A 23,987-nucleotide genomic window follows, 5' to 3' on the forward strand; every position below is an offset into this window, starting at 1 on the left:
TAATAGGCCAACTTTATATTGCAGTACTAAAGCTTGCAGCTATCATCCCCACCCTAGTTTTACTTTCTATTTGGAAGGTTTTTGGGTCACCAAATCTTATGTTAAAGTGTTATGTTTATTGAATTAATTTCTGGGGAAGATTGTGTGAGAGTTTTTTCATCAATGTTTTGGATCATACTGTATGATCCATCATCAGGATGCCACTGAGTCACTGAGAGCAAAAAATGGAGTGCAGATCTAAGAGAGGGGATAAAAAGAGGATGGAGAGGAGGGAAGGGGCACGAAGACTGAGGAGGCATGGAGGACGGAGAGGGAGAGAAGTCAAAAGAAGAAAATGCGAGGAAGAAAGGATAAGAAATGAAAATGATAAGGAAAACAAGAATAAAATAAAAAAGTATAAAAACGAGAATAAGTATATATATATATATATATACCATCACTCTTTTCATGCTGCTTCCACTCCGTGCGTCCCTTGCTCTCCACATTTACGAACCCCCTCTTTCTCTCCTCGCCTCTCTAAACCGCAGGCTTCCTCTCCTGGCCCTCTTTCTCTCGGTCCGAGTGCTGCCCCTCCTTCCCATCATTCATCGTCCAAGCTTGTCCTTTGCCCTGGTTCCCCCTCCTCTCCGCCTCGTTCTCCGCTTCCTGGCCTCGTCCCCTTCTCTCCCAACCCTTCCCCAGTGTTACACTGGGAATCCAAACTTGTGGTCAACCTTTCCCGTGCTCCTTTAGACCCCCTCGCTTTTAAGTTTCTCAGTAGAGGCCTCAATTTCTCTATCTCTCCCCGCTCCATTCCTCACATCGATTTTCTTGTTGAAGTGGAGAATGCTGCTCATTCCCTCCCCTCCGCTATCGCCAAGATTGTTAGGCAAGATTGTGCAGTTGCTTTAAGGCGTGCCAAACCTCCCAAGTGTAATATCCCCCATTCTGAGTTTCTTGCCTTCCAACACCTTCTTCACAATCATGACCTCGTTATCTCTAGGGCGGATAAAGGCAATGCCACTGTTATCTTGGATAAATCGGACTACATTTCCAAGATGTATGACCTTCTCTCAGACCCTGACAGCTATAGGGTTGTTCATCGCAACCCGTGCAGCAAAATCTTGAAGAAGGTCAAATTGGCCATCGCCAACTCCTCGTTTGACGATGCCACCAAGAGGCGTCTCTTGCCCTCCAAAGAGCTTACTCCTCATATCTATGGCATCCCTAAGATCCATAAAGCCAATATTCCTTTAAGGCCCATTGTGGATACTATGGGATCCCCTACCTACAAGCTTGCCTCCTTCTTAGCTAAGCTCTTATCCCATCATGTTGGTAATGTTGACTCATTTGTCAAGGACTCGCAACACTTTGTTGATTTTATCCATGATGCCTCGTGCGATGATAGGGATATCTTGGTCAGCTTTGATGTTGTTTCCCTCTTTACCAAAGTCCCCATCACCGAGGCTATTGACATCATCAAGCGCAAGGTCAATTCTGAGGTTGCCTCCTTAGTAGAATTATGTCTTCGATCCACTTTCTTCTCTTTCCAAGGGGTTATCTACGAGCAAGTGGATGGTGTAGCCATGGGCTCGCCCCTCTCTCCACTTGTCGCCAACCTCTATATGGAACATTTCGAAGACATTGCTCTACGTTCTTCCCCTCTCAAACCTAAATGGTGGAAACGTTATGTTGATGACACCAACGTCTGTTGGCCCCATGGCCTTGAAAAGCTTGAAGAGTTTCATGCGCATCTCAACAATGTGGCTTCTTGCATTTCTTTTACCAAAGAGGTTGAATCTGCCAAGTGCTTACCTTTTCTTGACATCTTGATTATCAGGAAACCTGATGGTTCCTTAGGTCGCCAGGTTTTCCGCAAAGCCACTCATACCGACCGCTATCTTCATGCTGCTTCGCATCACCACCCTAGCCAAAAAGTGGGCATTATCAAAACACTTGCCTTGAGAGCCTTCCGTATTTGCGATGTGGACAACTTAGACCTTGAGCTTTCCCACCTCCGCCAAGTCTTCCTATGGAATGGCTACTCGCACAAACAAATCTCTCGGGCTTTCAAGCTCGCTAGGTCTTTCTTGCGTGCCTCCTCACTCCCTTCCTCTTCTCCCCCAGACCCCTCTTCTTTTGTCTCTCTTCCTTTCGTTGCCGACATCTCTCACAAGATCGCCAAAATTCTTTCCAAGCATGGTGTGCGGGTGGCTTTCAGACCCTTGACCACCTTAAAAAATTGCATCCCCTCGCTTAAAGACCCCAGGGATGTCTTCTTGGAATCAGGCGTCTATAAGATCCAGTGCTCATGTGGCACTCCTTATATAGGTGAAACTGGTCACTCTATCCACACGAGGATCAAAGAACGTGCTGCTGACATTAGGCATGAACGAGTGGCCAAATCAGCCTTGGCAGAACACTCCGCCGCCACTAAGCATCATGTCTCCCTAGAAAATGCTCATGTTGTGTGCAGGGAAGACAACTTCTTCAAGAGGAAACTCAAAGAGGCTGTTGAAATCTTCAACAACCCTTCCAACCTCAATCGCGATGACGGCTGGAACCTGAACACCTCTTGGCATCCTCTGTTGTCTTCCCTCCCTCCTCTTTCGCCTCGCGTTCTTCCCTCCTAGCTTGAGTTTCTCCCCTCCCCTTTTTCTTCCACTTTTCTCTTTCCTGGCTCTTCGTTGCACCCCTCTGTCTCTCCCCCTTCCCCCTCACTTTCCAGCTCTGGGTGGATGCTTGTCCTCATCTCCTCCACTCTCGCTCTCTCTCCCCCTCTTTCTCCCTCTCCCTCCCTCTTCGTCACCCTCGGTCTTGTTTCTCTCCTCGGGGTCCCCAACCTTTTTTCTTCTCTTTGTTGTTTGCCTTAGTTTTTTGCGGTCTGCACTTTTTTTTACAGTTATTTATGTGTGTATTCCTTTCCGTTTATTTTTTAGTTTTTGGATTCTTTTTACTTTCCATTTTTCTTTTTCTTTTTAATCTCTCATTTTTATTTTTATTTTTATTTTCTTTATTTTTATTTTTCTATTTTTATTATTTATTATTTTTTATTTTATTGTATTTTTATAAAATTTCTCTTTTCTTATTTCTCTTTTCCAATTTCTATTTTTTTCTTTTTGTTCACTTCGCTGTTTTCTTTCCTTGTTATCTTTTTATTAGTTATTAATTTATTTTGGGTTGATTTCTATTTTTCTGATTTTATCTGATTAGTTTTTGTTTTTTTACATTTATTTATTTTTATTTTACTTTCGTTTTGCATATTTTTGGTTTTTATATTTATATTTTTATACATTTGGGGATATTATTTTTGTTTTTCTGACTTTTTACACTTATTTATTTATTTTTCTTGTTATTCGCATTCCATTTATTTATATTTTTTGTTTGTTTTATTTTTTATTTTTATTTTTATTTAAACTCTTTTTTTTTTATTGCCTCGCACCATTTTCTTTTTCTTTTTATCATTTTTATATTTTGTTTCTCTTGTTCGTTTTATTTTTTAGTTTTTTAGTTTCTTGCGTTCGTGTTCTATCGCTTCTGGTATTTTTGGCTTATATATATATATATATTCTTATTGATATTTACATTCATATAGATATATATTTGTATATATATCTATACGAATTTATTCACATTGATTTATTCATTCATTTAGATTTTCTTTCATATTTATATATATTTATACATATATTCTCATAGATATATATATTCGTATAGATGTTCATTTATCCCCTTAGATATATATGTAATTTTTTGTTTCTTGGTTTTTGCCTGATTACTGGCTTAGGTATTTATTTTTTGTTATTTATTACTTTAATTTATTGATTGTTTGTTCTTGTTTTCTATTTTGGAATTTTTGATTTTTTATATATATATATATATACTTATTCTCGTTTTTATACTTTTTTATTTTATTCTTGTTTTCCTTATCATTTTCATTTCTTATCCTTTCTTCCTCGCATTTTCTTCTTTTGACTTCTCTCCCTCTCCGTCCTCCGTGCCTCCTCAGTCTCCGTGCCCCTTCCCTCCTCTCCATCCTCTTTTTATCCCCTCTCTTAGATCTGCACTCCATTTTTTGATCTCAGTGACTCAGTGGCATCCTGATGATGGATCATACAGTATGATCCGAAACGTTGATGAAAAAACTCTCACACAATCTTCCCCAGAAATTAATTCAATATTCATGGATTGTGGAAATCTGTTTGCTTTGTGTTATGTTTGCTTTCATGTTTTTCAGTTTTTCATGCATGCAATTAGATAAGAATTCACATAAAGGATTAATTGCTAAATTGGATAAAAGTTTTAGAAGTTACTGATTCACCCCTCCCCTCTTAGTAACTTAGCCTGTCATAATATTTAATAATTGGTATCAAAGCTTTGTGGTTCTCAAAAAAAAGTTTAATAGCTTGAGCAAAGATCAAAGGCAATGGAGGTATTCAAACTTGACAAATCTATTGACAATGAGAAGCTAGATTTGGAATTCGCGATTGGACAACTCAAGAAAGAAAAAGAGCAACTCTCTCAATCCCTGAAAAGAAGAAAAGACCTTGCAATCTAGATGAATGATTCACTCTACATTGAAGAAAGAATTGAAGACATCCTTTCAAGAAATTCAGATGAAGTTGATGAAGCAATCAAAGAACTATTGAAGAAGAATAGTACTCTTCAAGAAGAAGCAAGAAAACTAAGAAGAGAACAAGAAATTCAATTAGTAAGATTGTGTAAAGTCATGGAAAATAAAAACAAGATAAAAGAAGAGGTAGAAGGAAAGAATAATGAACTTCAACACCCATCGCTTCAGCAAGAAGACTTCATTAATCAACTAATTAATGCAAATGAAGAAATTATGAACCTAAGATCAGAAAATGAAAGATTATAGAATGATCTAAACATTGAAAGGCAAACAAATGAAAGAATGTTGAAATTGCAAGCATACATGAATCAATTGAATGAGCAAAGTCATTTCAAACAAAAAGGAAAAGCAAGAATTGGATATACAAAAGAAGGTGAAACATCTAAGAAAGGAGCTCAAAGGAATCAAAAACCTACTTGTAGTCACTATGGTAAGATTGGTCATACTTCAAACAAATGTTGGAGAAATGGGAAAGCAACATTCAATGGAAAATACTACAATTTTAATCATCATGGTCATAGAGCAAATGATGCAAAGGGAAACCAAGATTTGAAGGAAAATGTCACAAATGTAAGAAGCATGGGCACAAGTCATTAGATTGCAAAACCAAGATATTGAATCCAACAAAACCAATTGTAAAAGCTATATTTGGTTGGGACTATAACACTTGGTGCAGATGTCATTACTGTGGAGAATTCGGACACATTGCAATAAATTGTGTAAAGCATCACATGAGAAAGAGAGACACTACCAAAAGATGTTTCATTTGTACAGAACTTGGTCATCTTTCCAAAAACTATATGAATACTGGAATAATTGACGATGAAAAGAAGGAAAAAGTTGATAACATTGGAAAATAAATGAGACAAATATGGGTTCCAAAGTCTACCAATAATGCAAGTCTAAGAAATGATGATCAAGTCACTCAAGAATTGGGGGACTCCACCATTTCCACTTGATTTCTTAGAGGAGAATTGAAACTAGGCTACTAAAGAAGACATATAAATTAGTTCCAGTTGATAGGACAAAAGATCCATATCGACATTCAAGATGTAAAGGGATCACTAAGTAAGAAGTACCAGTTACTACCGAGTTACCTTCCTTACCAATTGAGGTCGAGTTACAGATTCTACCGAATGAGGTCGAGAGTGACTAAGTCTTATATGGTTACCAAGTCATGAAAGACCCTCAGTACTGAGTAATCAATGGAAGTGAAGTGGATGATAGTCTGTCAAATTGATCTAAGATTTGTACCAGACATTTTTGGAAAAAATTAATAAAAGGAATGAAATCAAAGCCATTTTTTCACCATGAATTTTAAAGCTATTTGTGTAGAGCAATCTTTAAGAGCATACAAGAAATTTGAGTGAATTGTTACCAAAGTTTTTGAATTCTCTCAAACCCTACCAAGTAGAGATGATAGCTACCAATAAAAAAGTGAAATGAGGTTCAGCCATGTTAGTTCATGGTGTAGAATGGAAGGCACTAGATTTTAAGCTCACTCCTACAGTTGCAAAAACTCTAGATCTGAGTGGAGCACAGTCTCAAATCCCTCCCAAGGTACTGTTGATCAATGATATCTATTCTCATTTCAAATGTGTGATTTATGATATTGGTACATTAGAGATGGATGAAACCCTAGAAAAGCTATGTGTTAATGGCATGTTGAAACCTGAACATCAACATTTGGAAGCCAAGGGTTTAGCTCACATTTCTCACATGCCACCAGAATTCCAAGTTAAATGGATAAGATACATCCTCATTCAAGTGCATAATGGTCAGTTGTGGTTGGAGCAATCAATTTTGATCACAAAGAAGATGCTCCATGGGATAATCAGTCTCCCCATTTTATCTAAATCCAAAATGACTAAAACCCTAGGTTGGGTCATACTGGAGAAGAAAACCCTAGCCAATTGGGATGGCAAGGAAATATAAGCCATGAAAGATCAACACATAACACAATGATTTATGTGGAAACCCAGTTTGGGAAAAACCACCAGTAACATTCTACTCCTTTCTCACTCTTGTGAAGTGATGCCCTATGAAAGGCCTACCCTGCTAAAGGCTACAAAACACACTATTAAATGTGACCCAGTTAAGGGATTTCAACCACCCTGCTAGAAGTGGGCCTGGTTAAAGGACTTTAGAACATTCACTTGGAATGTCACCCTATTAAAGGATTTACAAAATGCTTGTTAAGCCAACCTAAGTCCATAGGAATTTTCCCTAATTGATATAATTGCTAGAGAGTAACAATAAGAGCTTTTAATTTGATATAACTCACAACATAACTTGTAGATTTTAGATCTTGATTCAGTTCACAAAATTTCCTGGCTTTCAGTCTTTGTAGCTCTGACAACTTGTCCTTCTTTCAAGCTTTGTCTCCTTGAGTCTTCATGCTCATTGTGCCAATGCAATCACCTCTATGGTCACCTATTGAAGTAGAGTCTTTTTAATTTGTTCCTCCCTCTTGATGTCTTCTCCTTAAGACCACACACTCTCTCCAACCTCTTTTCTTCTTGACCTGTAACTCCTTAAATAGAAGTCTGGAATACTTTTCCTGCTCTAATCTTCTTGCTCTTATTTTTGGTTCAAATGGATTAGGTAAGATATGATGTATCTACCCCTTATCTTATTTCTTCTAGAACATCATGAAGAATCCACCTATATTCACCTTAAAATGGTTAACCTAGAATTATGTGCCATTAGCTCAACATTCTTATCTTCCTTCTAGTTCAAAAAATTCAAGGTAACAAACTTGTTAGCTCAAATTTGGTGAATCTTTGACTTTTCAAATAATGTAGCAACTTGACACTATTAACTTTATGATGCTTGGGACATACTGTGTTACTCGGCACCTACAATGGATTCACTTGGCATCAACTAAGTTTTATTGATGCTCGACACCTATTACATTTTTGTCTAGCTCAACACTTTAACTCACTTGACACCTTCTATTTCACTCAACACACACTAGATTTTGCATTTGCCTGACACTTACTGATAATCTGCTTGGCATTAACTAACTTGCTTGGCACCCACTAATGAATTTAGTCAAGCTTTGTAGACAATTTTGTTACAACTTATTCTTCTAGAGTTTATAAGTCTGGCCAACCTTTGTATCTTCAAGTGTATTATCAATACATCATTTTACCATTGTCTTAACTGATCCTTGCACTTAATTAAAAAACCATAACTCAACCTTTCCCTAGGTGCTTTTGTTACACCTTATTGATTAAATCCTCTTCATCAATCAACTAAGTGATAGTACTTGGATCTTATAAGAAATTATCATTCCAACAAATAGAAGATTTGACATCAATGACAAAAAAATGATTGAAAACATTCTTTATCAACAATCTCCCTTCTTCAGTAATGATCTTTTCAATTAGATTTCAACATCAAGAATAACCTTTCTCTTGCCCTTGCCGAGCTATTGTTGAATTAGTTCAACAAGAATGTGGAGATCATTAGGACATCAAAGAAAAATCCATGTAAGTTTGGCTCACTTTTGACATGTTTATTATTCTATGTTCAATTTTTTTTTCCATCAAAAGGTACTATTGTTTGGAGAAAAGATGTACTAGTACTTTATCAGATTAATGAATACATTGCTGAGATGGGAGAAAATTACACCAGTATCATGGAAAATTATTTTGATGCGTTCAAGGAGAAAATTAATAACAGATTTTGAATCCCAAAGAAACTAGTTGAGGACTATAAAGATGGTGTTTTTTTTATGGTAGACAATGACGAATTATACATTCAAGTAGTTAGACCTAGAATTGCATGGGTAAAACCTCTAGGATATGAGATAAATATTAATGAGACAAAAGATATAATTAAGGCATTAATAAATGAGCTAGTTGATCCCAAGGCTACATAGTTTGGCACATGTGATGATGCTAAGGCTAGGATAGAATTGGAGATTAAGCTTCCTCAAGTGGTTAAAAAAGGCAAGAAGATGATTCCAAGTTGAAAACAAGTTCCACTCTCCTTTTGACCAAGGGAAAAGGTGAAGATGAAGAAGTAGAGAATGAAGAATCAAAGGAAGAGGAGCAACTGAAGAAAAAGGGCAAGGTAACCATTACTAAGCCTGCCAAGACATCCACTATAGTGTTCACTGGGAGATCCCCTCGGAAGAAAAGCAAACAAAGAAGGGGGAGACATAATTTTCAAGAGGTCTCCACCCACATTTGAGGAGAGAATGAAGTAATTGAAATTAGGTTATGGAGTAACAAACTTCAAGACATTAAAATATGGAACCAAAATAGCTGATGAGTAGAAGCAAATTGAAGACATATTGATAACTAAGATGGGTAAATGGAAGTATTCACTTGATAAGCTCACTCAGCAAATTCCAGATGCATTAATAAAAAAAATCAAGCCAAGATGGGACATGATATAAAAATTACAAAGAAAATACATGAGCAGACCTTGAGGCAACTTATGCCAAATTTGACTGACAAGGAAGTGAAAGAATCCTTAAAGAAAAATGAAGAAAAATTAACTTTAAGGTTTAATACTTGTCTTATTTTGTTGAATGAAATAGAGCATGTTGTGAAGAATACAACAAACACATGGAAGAATGTCTATCTTCTTCACAAACTGATTGATTTTCCAGTTCGTATAAGTGACAAGGATGATGATGATGATCAAGAAATAGATGAAGAGAAAGATGATGAAGAAGTAACACATTTTGATAATGAGGATGATGAAGAGGAACATGAGCAAGAGTTAACTGAGGAAGATGCATAAGATGTTGAGGAAACTAACCTAGTTAAAATTGCTACAGTGGTTATAGCCTCACTTCCTCACTCTCCAGGAAAAACATTGATAACATTAAGCATGGAGAGAGCCTTAATAGGATTGATTGTGACCATCACTACAAGCACAAGCATCCAATCAATCTTTGCACTAGTCTAACTCAACATATCATTGACTAAATTACCAAGTACTTCATCTACCAAGCTGCAAGTTCTACCCTCTACATCAATTTTGGCTACAACAGGTATTTCTACTAGTATTTCAACAATAAGTGTAGTATCATTTTTTGCAATAAGTCCTATTGTTTCAACTATTGTTTCTATTCTGAATACACAATCAATGAGTGCAAGGATAGTTGAGACCAAGCCTCAACTGAGCACAAACTTTTTGGGAAAAGATAAAGAAAAAGAAGAAGAAATAGATCTTGATGAGGAGATTGTCATTCCCAATTGGTTAATCTCTAATCTAACTCTAGATTAGATGCAAATCTTTGGTGAAATTATACAAAGGAAAGCCAAGTAGCAAAGGCTAAGAGAAGAAAGAAATAAGGAGTTCAAGATCATTGAGGATGCCAAGAACATTCTAGTAGAGGCTATAGGTATAGAGGTTGATACTTCTCAACCAATTTTGTATCAGTTGGTAGAGGCAATCCAGAAATACAATGAAGATTTGAATGTATAGGATAAATTATTTTAGAGAGTTGAGAAAAAGTTTGAGAATAAAATTTTAGAACTTATTGCTCAATAGATTGCCATTCACCAAGTAGAGTTATCTACTATTTTGAGTTCTCTAGAAACTTCTTATATCAATGTATCATTACTTTGTGGCAAATTATGTGACACATCAAGTTTCACAAAAGAAATAAAAGAAAAATTGTCTAAAATTGATGAAGATCTGAAGGCAAGTGCACAACAGTTGCAACTTTACCCGAGTTCTAGCTCTGCTCACTTTAATAGAATCAGATTTATAATAGATATGTAGGCATACCTACTTAGAGAATAGGCTAGAATTAGATCAACCTTGATAGATATCCAAAACATGACTCTCCCTAACATGGATGCACTTTAGAAGCATATTGCACATTCAAAAATGATCATCCATGACAATAATATCTCTATTGCAGACCACATGATTGAATTGTCAATAGAAGTGTAAGTGGCATTGCACACATGCAGGGTCTTGCAAGAGAATTGGGACAAAACTTTGGCGCTCATACTAAAGGTACCTTCAAACTTCTTGTCTCATTTTGGTATTACTATGTAAATATATGCATAAATCTTTGCCATTAATGTCAACAAGGAGGAGAAACTATAGGTGAAGCTATAAGGAGGAGAAGCTTTAAGAAGAACAAGGAGAACAAGGAGAGAAGATGTGAAAAGATTAGATAAGATGTAAAAATAAATAAATAATATTATATGTATAGTATACTATATATTATGTATGGGGGAGAATTACCATGTACATAAATGTATCCTTTACAAAATATATTTTGAAAAATCTCAAAAATAGTATACTCTACCGAGTTGGAGACATAAGGTGATGGATAATTCAGTTTTGACTAATAAGTGTTTTTTTCACTAATGCCAAAGGGGGAGATTGTTGGCATTCCAGTCATGTTTTTTATTAGTGACATACACTTATTCAAATTGTAAGCTTATACTAAGCACATTGTATGGTTAACAAATCATTTTAGTTGTTACCGAGTTCTATAGTTGCTACTGAGTCCTTTGGATAGATTTCAATTTGCACCAAGTACTTACTACAAAGGTGATGATCAATAGTGTAAACCAAGCATCTCATTGTATGCTAATTTTTCTAGTGAAAACCAAATTGTTTAGTTCTTACCAAGTTCATAGTTAATGTGATGCAAGTCAAGTGTTAACCAAGCTACTCTGTGTTAACCAAGAGACTCAGGTTATACCGAGATTGAGGTGATAATGTTGACCAAGCTATACAGTGTGAATCAAATGATTCAGTTTATATGTCGAGTTTTGTAGTATTTGCCAAGTCAGCACTGCAGACTGAGTTCAAGACTACTTGGAAGTGATCAGTATGGATCGAGCTTCTACATCTACCAAATGCATGACAATGCTGAGAATCAACAATGGATGCCGAGCATCAAAACCTCATTGAGTCAGTCTTTAGAGCCTGAGTGTCTACACTTTGGCCAACTTTGTAATTATGTAATTGGATTGATATATATGTAATGTATTGTATCACATCCAAATGAGTATATAGAAGTAATGTAATCATTAGAAAAGAGCAGAAGATAAAATTACAAAGGCTATAGTAGTATAAGGAGTAGCAAAGATATATCTATCACAACAAGGTTATTTGTACACTTAGAGGAATCTCATTTAGCAAACCAAGTTGCAGATCTAAGATCAATCACTACTTCATTTTAATAGGTGGATCAATCAAATCCTTTAAAAAGGTAGACCTAATAGTCTTATGTAAACCTCTTTACCAAGTGCATACTTCATTGTATGTTTGTAAAAATCCTTTCACAAGGTGGACCTAGCAGTCCTTATTACTCCTAATAGGGAAGATCATTAGAAGTGATCATTGTAAGCCTTAATAGGCCAACTTTATACTGTAGTACTAAAGCTTGTGGATATCATCCCCAACCCAGTTTTACTTTCTATTTGGAAGGTTTCTGGGTCACCAAATCTTGTGTTAAAGTGTTATATGCTTTCATGTTTTTAGTTTCTCATGCATGCAGTTAGATTATAATTCACATTAAAGATTAATTGTTAAATTGGACAAAAGTTTTAGAAGTTATCGATTCACCCCTCCCCTTTCAATAACTTAGCTTGTCATAATATTTCCAACAATTGTGTATTCAGTCACTTCTTGTTGTAGTAACATTATAGAATATCACATTTCCTTGGGGGGAGTCTCTAACCTCCATAAGTGTTGGCTTATGAGACTCAAGTGCCAAACTCCATATTGCCATTGTCTTTGTATCAATATTAAAACTAGTCCCCTATGATTCTCCAGTACTATTGGTGTCCTCAACTGAGACAAATTTACTTTGTCTTCTAATTTGATCCAACATAAAATATGAAATTATTTCCCATCTAGGGAAGAGAAACATCCCACTTCTCTTCACCAATTCTCTAGCTGCATCTATAGTGAGGTTTCATTATTTGGATCATATTCTTGTAACTTTTTCACTAGTTCTGCAACCTTTTCATTTGAATCTCCTATTTGTAATTGAAATGACAATTCGTTCTATCTTATCTTGAAGAGAAAATATTTGAACTCCTTTGAATGAATGAATTCATCATCCTTTAAAAACTCTTGAGCTTGTATGATTATGTCATCTATCATCTTAGCCTAAAGCTCAAGTTTATTCAGGATTCATTCATTATTAGTGGCCTGATTTATCAGAAAATTGTGTCTAATATAATAAAAATACTTACTCCTTGGAAGAATATGGAGGGCCTTTTCCCTTGCCTTGTTTGGTATTTCAATCAACTTTTTCCTCTTCCTACTACCTTAAGCCCAAGAAGAAATTTTTGATTGCTCCTCTTCCTCATCAATTTCAATCACAATATCTTGCTTTGGAGGTTTAGGCTCTATTCTATTTATGACTTTAGGGGGCACCCAACACATTATATTTTCATAATTTTGGATACATTTTTTGAATCTATCCAAATATCTATCCTCATGATAGAAACCTTTGAAAGAAGGATCTATTATTTTCATCTCCTCTTCAATTTTCATTATCTCTTTCCACTTCAAGTTCCTATCTCTATATTCCTTAGTCTCCAAGTAATTTGTGATCATATCCTCTTCCCAATAAGGCTTTCTAGTGGGCAAGTTAAAATTTGTCATTTGTCTTAGGGAATGCTTGACAAGATCATTAGGGTCATAGGTCCTAGCAGGAGTTGAAGGAAATATAAATTCTCTCATGAATTCATCCAAATCTTTTGTTGCATCATTCCTATGATAAAATCCCTAACTCTGAGATTTCTACACACAAATGATTTTTTTCTAATTGCGGGTCCCAAGTATTCCCAGTTCATCAAAATCAATTGCCAAAAGAATTCAACAATTCCCATTCTTTTTGGAATGTGTTTTGGTAAAAGATGAGGAGGCTGGGGGCATCCATAAACCGTTATGATGGAACAATTTTCATAAATAAAAACACTTCCCTAATCATTTCCCAACTTTCTATCATCATCATAGTATATAGAGGGTTTAATTAACATTATAATACCCCTAGGGTACCTTTCAATTATATATGCTAACAAGTTGGAAATTAGATGCACAAAATCATATTAGAAAACTAAAGAATTTGAATAGGGATAAAATCTTTTCCATACCCTAGTCCATTGTTGTATTGGTAGGATTTCTCCCATCTCATTTATTCCTTCAATAAAATCATGATTGATGCACCTTATGTTCTTGTACAAGATTATATGCATCAATAATGAATAATGGTGGAATTTGAAATCCATCTATTTTGTGTAGCTATGATCTCATTGTGCATAACATTGATTATATGGATAAAAAAGTCATACCCCACATTGGTGTATAAATATTGTATGTCTAAGGCCATGATATATACATTACCAAGAGCATTCATAGTCCCATCCAATTCTATCACCTTGTCCACTCCAAAGACTGTATATTGAAAAATTCTAAGGGCATAAGGTCTCCTACCTTTTTAAGGAGCTCACCCTTTTCTTTCTAGACTTAGGAATGTGTCTTTGTATAACCTTTCTAGTAAAGAAACTCTTTTGACTCTTAAAAGTCTCATCAAGCTTGTCTTATTACATGATTTTGGACATAGTTCCTCCCAAGTTGAAGACTTCTATGAATGTCACCCTATCCAATGTATATAGGACACTTTTATTCTTTTTGTGAAACCCACAGATCACAAGATGCCTTTATTAGGGATTTATAAAATCTACATCAATAATCACTTCTGGCATAATTAGCTTGGCCAAATTTCTATTTTAGGGACTTGAAATGGGTGGCTTACAAAACCCATTTTTGTAAAAATACCAAAACAATTCATTTCTGGCACTTTAGCATCCCTACAAAAGTTTTAAGGATCTTTGAAGATATGTGAATTAACTGACTAAGCATTCAATGACCTCGACAAAAAATATACCCATTCATCAACATATAAACTTGCTATCTTCATCTTTGCTTGCTTAGTACTTGGAGAAGCTTCTTCAATATTCACTTGAGCAATTAGTTTTCCCTCCTCTTGTGCCATGTTTTCTCAATTTAAGACTCTAAACTCTTCTCTGCAATTCAACCTTTTTTGAACAATTTCACACATAATCTCTTCTTAGCCCTAAATTTTGTAAATGTTAGTGTCAAAAAATCTGTTACATCATCCCTTTTAATGGTACTTTGGCATGGGAGTGTCATTAATGAAATTTTTAAGGAAACATGCATGATTTTTTTTGAAAATTTAGAAAACTGTCATATTTGTGCTTTATGGCACTAGTACTACCAGGGCTTAAATATTTTTTACCCTTTTCAGATAATACTTTATGATTTTAGCAATTATACAATCTCAACAACCATTTTACCACTTTAAATTTTAGGTTGTGACCAGATGAACCTTTAGCTTTTTGAGTTGTTTGCGGCATCGTGAGGTTTGTTGTCCAACTCTTTGGCCTTGCTTGTGACCATGCAAAACCCTTAATATCTAGTTTGTAGCAAGTCTTCTCATTCAATATTTAAGCCATGTGAAACAATGAACACTTCTTATACACCTCATTGTTGGTTTGCAACTCCCTTTTTCCTTATACTCTTGGTTGTATAATTCAATGTTAACATTAAATTCTCCATTTCTTAACTAAGTCATAAGGTCTTGCTTGTTTGCACTAACTGCATCCCTTACATTGCAAAGTCATGAACACCATAGTCTCTCATTCTTCTTGGTGACAATATTAGCATTTTTAACTTGTGATCACACATGATAGTTTAATGCCTAAATGATCATTTCTTTGCCACTTAATTTTCAAAGGTTTCAAAGAGCTAGTGAAGTAGCGAACAAATTTAACTTTCCTTAGTCTCTCCTTTGTGGGTTCTCCTTTTCTTTATAGATTTAATCATGGGACTTAATGTTAGCTAAACTTTTATCACACACTTGACTATTTCACTAGTTCACAATTGTCAATTAGATTACAACATCTAGCCATGCAAACCCATGATGAGGGCCAGTCTCTAGATCTGCCCGCTTAGTTAACTCTTAAAAATTTAAGCTACAAAGTGGTGTGAATGTGTTCTCTAACATTGATCTCCACTTCACCACTTAATTCTTCTTGCTACATTATGACGTGACATTTCCAAATGCTTCCACATGATCTTTCCCATGCTATCACGAGCCTAGAGATCTAGTGTGAATTCCTTTTGCATTGTTGCCACTTAAACTATGCCCTCATGCCTAACCATGGTGAAGCTACGAAAATTGACCATTTAGCTATGTTGTGCCTTCATTGCTTGAGCCAATAATTTATGATAAACTATGGAGACCTTGCAAACACCTGGAAATTAATTGAGTTGCATCATCGTGCCTTAGAAAAGGTTAAAGCTTAAGTAGGTAGAGATATAGAGATGAGCCTTCATTGCAACATCACCACTTAGATTTTCAATTTCCACTTAAAGAATGAAAACCCTTAGCATATTCATTTGAAATAGGAGGGTTAGTACATGAAAATATGCATACAGACATAAGATTAGGGTTCTTCTAGGAAAATCTCTACAACATAATAAATGCAAACCCTAATGATATCAATTTAACCTAGATTTTCACAATGGGTTCTCATAAATTTGAAATAGTGAAAATACAGGCCATCACAACCTTGATTAAAGGATTTTATTTGATACAATGATTAGAAAGTAACAAAAGTTTGATCTAATAAATACAACTCAATTCACAAATAGAGATCACAATGTAGGTCATCTTCTGATCCATTGACTAGCCTCCATTAATATCTCCATGAATTATTTTCTTGGAAACCCTTCAAGAAATCACACTTCACCTCTCTCATCTCTTTACATCCTTCTACTCAAGTTTTCCAATCAACATAATCAACAACTACTAATCTCTCTAGGTTATCCTTATGTCTCATTAAATAGGTACCTCTGATCTTTTGCCATTTAAACATCACCATTGATCTTAGGGTTAGGTTAGATTCATTGAATCCTTCCATCATTTTGTTTCCTCCTTCTCATTCTAGACACTTCTTAAAAATTCTCTATGAATTCATGCCTAAGAATGCTCAAACATAGTTTATCATGCATTAAATTCTCTAGATCATCAATACTTATCCTTTACATGCTTTTACCAATTTGAGAATTCAATCGTGTTGGCTAGGAATATGAAATCTTTCACAAACTATCAAATGTTGTCACTCGGTCAATATTCTAATCCTTGATCTAGATCACCACTAGAAAAAAGGTCAATACTATTTTTTTTTTCTTGGCATACTCCATCTTTTTTGATACTCAATTGACACTATATTTTCTTAGCTTCTACTATCACTCAGCTGACACTATCACAACTCAACTTCAACTATAGGTTCCTTAATCTTCTCCTCTATTGCTCAGTTTAGCCTATGTATTTGGTCTTCCATTGATTATTGTTGTCATTGAAGTCTGCACCCTTGTCCAAAGCCGCTACCTAAGGATGAGCTCGTGAAACATGGAAACAACCTCCAAGCTGTGGGACTTGAACTATGAGGTTGAGTCTCCAGAGAAGGCTAGATTCCTCACATACTTATGAAAATCATGAAATAGAGATGACCAGTAATAACTAGCCCTCATGATCTTTATTGCAGTTGTCCTTACTGAGAAGTGGCCACCATCAGGACCATCATGAAGTTCTTTGATCATTCTTTCAGCCTAGTCTGTATCAAGGCATCTTAATAGGGCTCCATTAAAATATTTTCTAAAGAGGATACCATCAATTATGACATAAGGGATTGACTGTAATCTATACTGTCTCTTTTTAGTTCTATCTAATCCTTGAGGGTATCCATTGCCTAATAAGAAATTCATCATATCATCCATCCAACTCCTTGGGTCGCTATTTCTTACCTCTTGTCGCTCTGTCAGTATCATAGCATCTTCCTCATCAAGTTTTTGAGATGATAACATCTGTTTACACAACCCCCTCCCTCTTACCAGCTTGGTAATCTGAATGTCAATATCATATTCCATCACTTTAGTAATCCAGCCAGCTCTTTTCTCACTAATATCTTTTCTCAAAAGGAAATCCTTCACACTGGCATGGGGTACTAAAAAATGAATCTTATTATGAGACAAGAGGTGTCTAAATTTCTGTAAAGCTCTAATGATTAAAAGGGCTTGCTTCTCTACATAGCTATATTTATCTTTATACTCCTTAAGCCCTTCACTAAAGAAAGCTATGGGCTGCTCGTCACCTTTATCATTTCTTTGAGTCAGGGCAACAGAAATGCTTGACTCACCACCTAGGGTATAAAGGATGAAATCTTTCTGAAAATTTGGATTCATGAGAGTAGGGGCTGAGGCTATAGCTGTCTTGATCTCTTCAAAACTTTCCTTCCCTTCCTTGGTCCATGCAAAGACCATACCTTTCTTGAGCATAGCTGTAAGAGGTTTCACCATGGTAGCAAGATTAGGGATAAATATTCTCACAAAATTTATCCTACCTAAGAAGCTTTGCAACCCTTTCTTGTGTTTAGGAAGAGGATGGTAAAGTATTTCTTTTGTTCTCTTTGGATCAATGGCTAAGCCATCCTTAGATACAATATGTCCTAACAATTTTCCTTGGTTAGTAGCAAAGACACACTTCCTTGGGTTAAGGGAAACCCCAAACTCTCTGCATCTTAGGAATACCTATCTTAGATGATCAAAATTATCCTCTGTATTCTTAGAATACATTGTAATATCATCAAGGTAAACTAAGACAAACTTGTCAATCAATCTTTTGAAGGCCATCTCCATTGCCTTCTGAAATGTAGCACCTGCATTGGTTAGCCCAAATGGCATCTTATAATAAGCATAGGTACCCCATTTAGTGTGTAAATGCAGTCTTGTACCTATCAGACTCTTTAACCAACACTTGATTATAGCCAGAAAATCCATCAAGAAATGAAAATCTCTTTGAACCACTAACCTTGGACAAAATCTACTCCATAGAAGGGAGAGAATGGTGATCTTTAAGGGAAGCTTGATTAAGGTCCCTAAAGTCCACACACAATCTAATTTCTCCATTCTTCTTCCTAAAAAGGACAAGGTTTGGTACCCATGGTGAGTGTTTGATGGGAAAAATTATATTGGCCTCAATCAACTTGGATAGCTCTTTTCTCATTAGGCATTCAATCTTGGGATTTACTGGCCTTTTCTTTTGTCTTATTGGTTTGCCATTATCAACTAAATCTATAGTATGCTGAAATAACCTTGAGTCAAAGCCCTTTAGGTCATCATATGTCCAAGAAAATAAATCATTAAATTCTTGACATAGATGGATAAAATTTTCTTGTTCAATTTCAGAACATACCTTCCCCATGTTTAAGGACTTTCCGTCGGCAATCATGACTAAAGTGTAGTCATGTTTATTAGTAGCTAGGTTCATGGCCCTTCCTCTTGCTTGGTCATCAGGATTGAAAACACTCTCTACAGTAATGAGACCCTTAGGCAATTTGTTAGAACTAAGATGAATGATCTAATCATCATATTGATCCTACAGTCTTGACTGGTTCCTGCTTGAAAACTCTGCTTCATTCTGCAAGAAGCTCACAATTTTCTCATCAGACCCAAACACTTGCTAATGGATGTTGTTATTAAGGATAGTAGGCCTTACTACCACTCTGATTTGTTCCTTCTTTTCCTCCTTAAGATTCCCTGGCACATCATAAGATGCACCTATTGCTGCAAGTCTATCAGCATATCTGTTTTCTTTTCTAGGGATGCTTTGAATATTAAATGCATTAAAACCCTCAAGCAAATCCCATACCCTATTTTTATAAGACTTGAGAAAACCATTCTTGGTGGTATTCTAATTTCTCACTTGATTAACCACCAACTCACTATCTCCATACACCCTTAAGGCTTGAATTCCTCTTTTTTGAGCAAGTAGGAGACCTTGAATCAAGGATTCGTACTCAACCACATTATTAGTGCAACTGAACTAGAGCCTAAAGGAGAAATAATATCTTACTTGTGTAGGATAAATTAACATCACACTAGCCCCTGATCCATTTTTATTCCTTGATCCATCAAAGTACATACTCCATATCCCACTCATATCTTCTTTAGTTTCCATAAGATTGGGGACTAGAGCATCTTTCTCCAATATACAATATGTACCGAGGCCTGTCTCAAGGGTTTCTAGCATAAGATCAAATTGATATGTGTTAGACCACTCATCCAAGAAAAAATCAGGTATCTCTGCTAGGGAGGTGGTGGGCTCATTCACTTTGTCATTCTCATCCATCTCTAGAATAGGGCAATTCATGTTGATGGGGTTGGGATTGTAAGATTTAGTATGATGGAGGGCTTGAGGCTCTACTCTAATTGAAGCATGGGCTCCATATATCATCTTGAAAGACATATATGACTAATTAGAAGATATGAAACCACCTATTTGGGCAGTAAAGTCTGTTGACAGACAGATGGCAAAATATGGCTTGACCTCAGCAACAAAGATATCTTGGGTTACAGTACAACTAGGGCATGCATGTAAGGAAATCTCCACATTCCTAAGGATCCATATAGTCTTGAAAATACTACCATCCAAATGTAATACATCCCTAACAATGGGATCATATTTCATTCCCAAAGCATCAACAACACACCTAGGCATCACTGAACTGCTAGCCCCTGAATCAATCATGCAATTATGGACTAGTTTGCCCCCTATAATTAGAGAAACATATAATGGAGGAGGTCTAACCTTTTTACTTATTTCTACCTCCCTTGATGGTTGTACTAGGCTTGTGGCACTTTCCATACTAAGTGTCTGATCCTTTGGTTCAATTCTTTCCAATTCTTGTTGCAGTAACCTCTTTTGCATGGGTATAGTAGCAACAACATCCCACATGGAGATATTCACATTTGTTTTCTTCATTTTCTCTACCACACTGAATGGCATAGCAGGTGCTTTGGTAGAAGCTTGGGAGCTGCAATTATATGAGGTTGAGATGGAATAACCTGAGGATCACTTGTATCTTTTCTGCCATGATTTTGCCTTTGTTGTTGAAAGGCACTTGATTGATTATTTTCTTCTTGCTCATGAGATATTGCATTTGAAGTTGAGGCCTGATTGGGAGGAGGAGGGACAACATCTTCCATAGCTCTTCTTTTGCTTCTAGTGTTATGAGCAATGGAATCCTAGTTTACATTACCATGCTCCTCCATCTGATGATTCATAAAAGAGCAATTGCCCTGTCTTTACATATCTGAGGCATCTTTAAATTGGTCCTCCATGTATGATTTTTTTGCTACAGGTTCTTGGACTATCAAAGCCATAAAAGATTCAACCTTCTAACACATACAATAGGCATAGGAGTAGTTATAGGAGGGACAACAATCTTGATCTTGAGCCATATTGTTTTGAGGGACTATGGCCCTACTTTGGTTTACATTTGAGGTTGAAGCATGGCCATCCTGCCTACTCTGATCAAAAAAATTGTTCCAATGATTAGGATTTGGAGGCCTACCACTGCTTGAAGTTTGATATTGCAATTGATGAGGCTTACTACCTTGAGCTTGCTATCTTTCTAAAGTCACCACCTTGTTGCTTACTTTCTACATCATAGAGGAGTTATCCTCTAGCTTCTTCCCATAATCTTGCAATCTTTTCTCTAGGTTCTTTTCTCTTTTATCCATGTTCTACATCAAAGATTGCATCATCTCTTTGATTTCATCTATCCCATTTGAAGATGTGGAAGCTTGAGGGACTGGGACAAGGGATTGTGATGTAGAAGTTGTGGGAAGAGGAGCCATTTCTAGTTGATGATTTGGAACATCAGGGAAGAAAGGCATAGGAGGCCTTGGAGCTAGCTTACCTCCTTGTATTAGGATGTTCTCTGATTTTATTGCTATGTCATAAGCATTAGGCAAGGTATATCCTCCCATATTTTGGATTGTAGTGGTAATATCACTGTTAAAATCTCTAAGGTAATGCAAGAAGGCATTACGAGGGGTAGGCTTCACTGAAGTAGGTATTCTATCCCATGTGTTTTGAAATCTATAATTAAAATCAGTCATACATTCATGGGGGGCTCTTTTTATAGTAGTCAACTACTCTAAAAGTGAGAAATAGTCACTTTTATCCTCAAAATGTTTGCACAATCCTGCTCCTAATCCATCCCAATCTATTATAGAACCATGAGCTCAACCTCTATACCATTGTAGTGCTTTTCCTTTCAAGGATGAGGCTAGGAGCCTAACTGCAACATCATCCTCTATAATACCATGAATATTGCAGACATTTGCAACCTCTTGAATGTGTTCTGAGGGAGAGATAGAAGTTTCACCAATAAACTCTGGTATACTTTTGAGGGCAGCTACTGGGTCATGTCTTTGGGCTAATAGGAGAGTGCTCCCACCATTAAAGGTGGAAAAAGTATGAGCTCTAGGAAACACCATATAGACAAGTGATCTATTGATATGTATTGATGGTAGTCTAGGCTGAGATCTAACAATAGGAGGAGTAAAGATAGATCTTGTAGTTGTATTTTTTACTATTGCACTCCTAACTGGTGATAAAGATATTCTAGTCTTCCTTCTTCTAGGGTTTGAAAATGAAAGCTCTTGATACTGAAACTTACCTCTAGAAGATGCCCTTGTTTCAGCTCTGGGCATGAATCACTGCAACTTTGTTCTGGAACTAGATATGTATTTGAAGTTTAGAGTCACCAAGTACTTTCAAGAATGAGCCTCTTGAAGGCTTATACACTGAAGCCATTACTATCTCCTCAGTATTGATCTTGAAATCTTCCCTTTTGACACCAGTAGGCTTGAATTCCTCTGAAAAAGTTGTCCCACCAGGCGTGCCAAAAATTGTTGTCACTGAAGTTTGCACCCTTGTCCAAAGTTGCTACCTAAGGATGACCTCGTGAAACATGGAAACAACCTCCAAGCTATGGGACTTAAACTATGAGATTGAGTCTCCAGAGAAGGCCGACTTCCTCACATACTTATGACAATCATGAAACAGAGATGGCTAGTAATAACCATCCCTCATGGTCTTCATTGCAGTTGTCCTTGCTGAGAAGTGGCCACCATCAGGACCATCATGAAGTTCTTTGATCATTCTTTTAGCCTGGTCTGTATTGAGGCATCTTAATAGGGCTCCATTAAAATCTTTTCTAAAGAGGATACCATCAATTATGACATAAGGGATTGAATGTAATCTATACTATCTCTTTTTAGTTCTATCTAATCCTTGAGGGTATCCATTTCCTAATAAGAAATTCATCATATCATCCATCCAACTCCTTGGGTCGTCCTTTCTCTATTTTCTCTGTTATTGCTCTATAGGTTCTCAGTGTAAATTCCCCTGTTCCTTTGAACTACATGATTTTTTTCCTTATCTCTTTCAGCCATTGGTATGAAAGTGCAAGAACTCTTTGCCTCTTACTAGTGTTTTGTAGAGATCTATGATCTGCATGACTGTATCTACTTGGCCTATGAATGATAATATAAGTGAATCTCTCTTTCCTTGTGTCATTCATCTTGGTCTTCTGATCTGCATGTGATTATTAGATTAAAGAAAGTCTGAATGTGTATATCCTTAGTTTCATTCTGGTTCAATAGTGCATATATGGGAAGAGATTGGTTCGAACACTCTATTTTGGTACATCACCTCTTTAGATTAGATTAGGTAGATTTTCTTTCATGCTCTTCTTCTCCCTTTTCCTCTCCAAGAGTAGTTAGGTGCATCTTTATAGTAAGAGGAAGCTGGCCTTCTTCGGAGACTCAACCTCATAGTTCAAGTCCCACAGCTTGGAGGTTGTTTCCATGTTTCACGAGGTCATCCTTAGGTAGCAACTTTGGAAAAGGGTGCAGATTTCAATGACAACAATTATCTCTACTAGGCTTCAATTCAACTATCTTGTCCAATTAGTGTAATGATTAAACAACACATTATCTTGTCAATGTGCCAACTAATCAAGTACTCGTTTTAGTTTCACATAACTCAACCTTTCCACTAGGTCTTCTTGTTATCTCTTCTTGTCAAATGCTCTTCATCAATCAAATAATATGGAACTCTACTTAGGTAGAAACTATCTCACTAGTAATGCTTGACTTTAATGAAAACATAACAATTATTCCAATTGTGGTTACCAACAATTTCTCTCTTTGGCATGGATGGAAACACCTCAAGTTACCATGCAACCCAAAAATCCATTCGAGTACCCTACTTGATTTTCCTCTTTCAAGTCCCTTTATGTTCAATAATAGATCTTCATTAATATCCTTAGTTTTATTTAGAATCTCATTTCTATTGATTGATGGAGGAGTAAACAAGATAAAGTAGATACTGAGAGGGGGGACAGGGGATGAATCATAATCTAAAACTCTTTTCACTTTTCACAAATTCATCCACATCTATCAATAAATTGTGCATTAAAAAATAGTAATG

General features: G+C 36.2%; 1 protein-coding gene across 1 annotated transcript in view; it reads left to right on the top strand.

Annotated features, from left to right (window-relative positions):
• Positions 1-2,612, top strand: part of LOC149535273 (uncharacterized) — a 30,954-nt gene extending 28,342 nt beyond the window's left edge. Inside the window, exon 3 of the mRNA XM_089806122.1 lies at positions 528-2,612. Coding sequence (XP_089662248.1) covers positions 528-2,612 — 2,085 coding nt within the window. The remainder of the gene's footprint in view (positions 1-527) is intronic.
• The last annotated feature ends 21,375 nt before the right edge of the window (positions 2,613-23,987 follow it).

The sequence above is a fragment of the Cupressus sempervirens genome, chromosome 10 (assembly GCF_028749045.1).
Source record: "Cupressus sempervirens isolate cs-2001-9-10 chromosome 10, ASM2874904v1, whole genome shotgun sequence".
Lineage (NCBI taxonomy): Eukaryota > Viridiplantae > Streptophyta > Pinopsida > Cupressales > Cupressaceae > Cupressus > Cupressus sempervirens.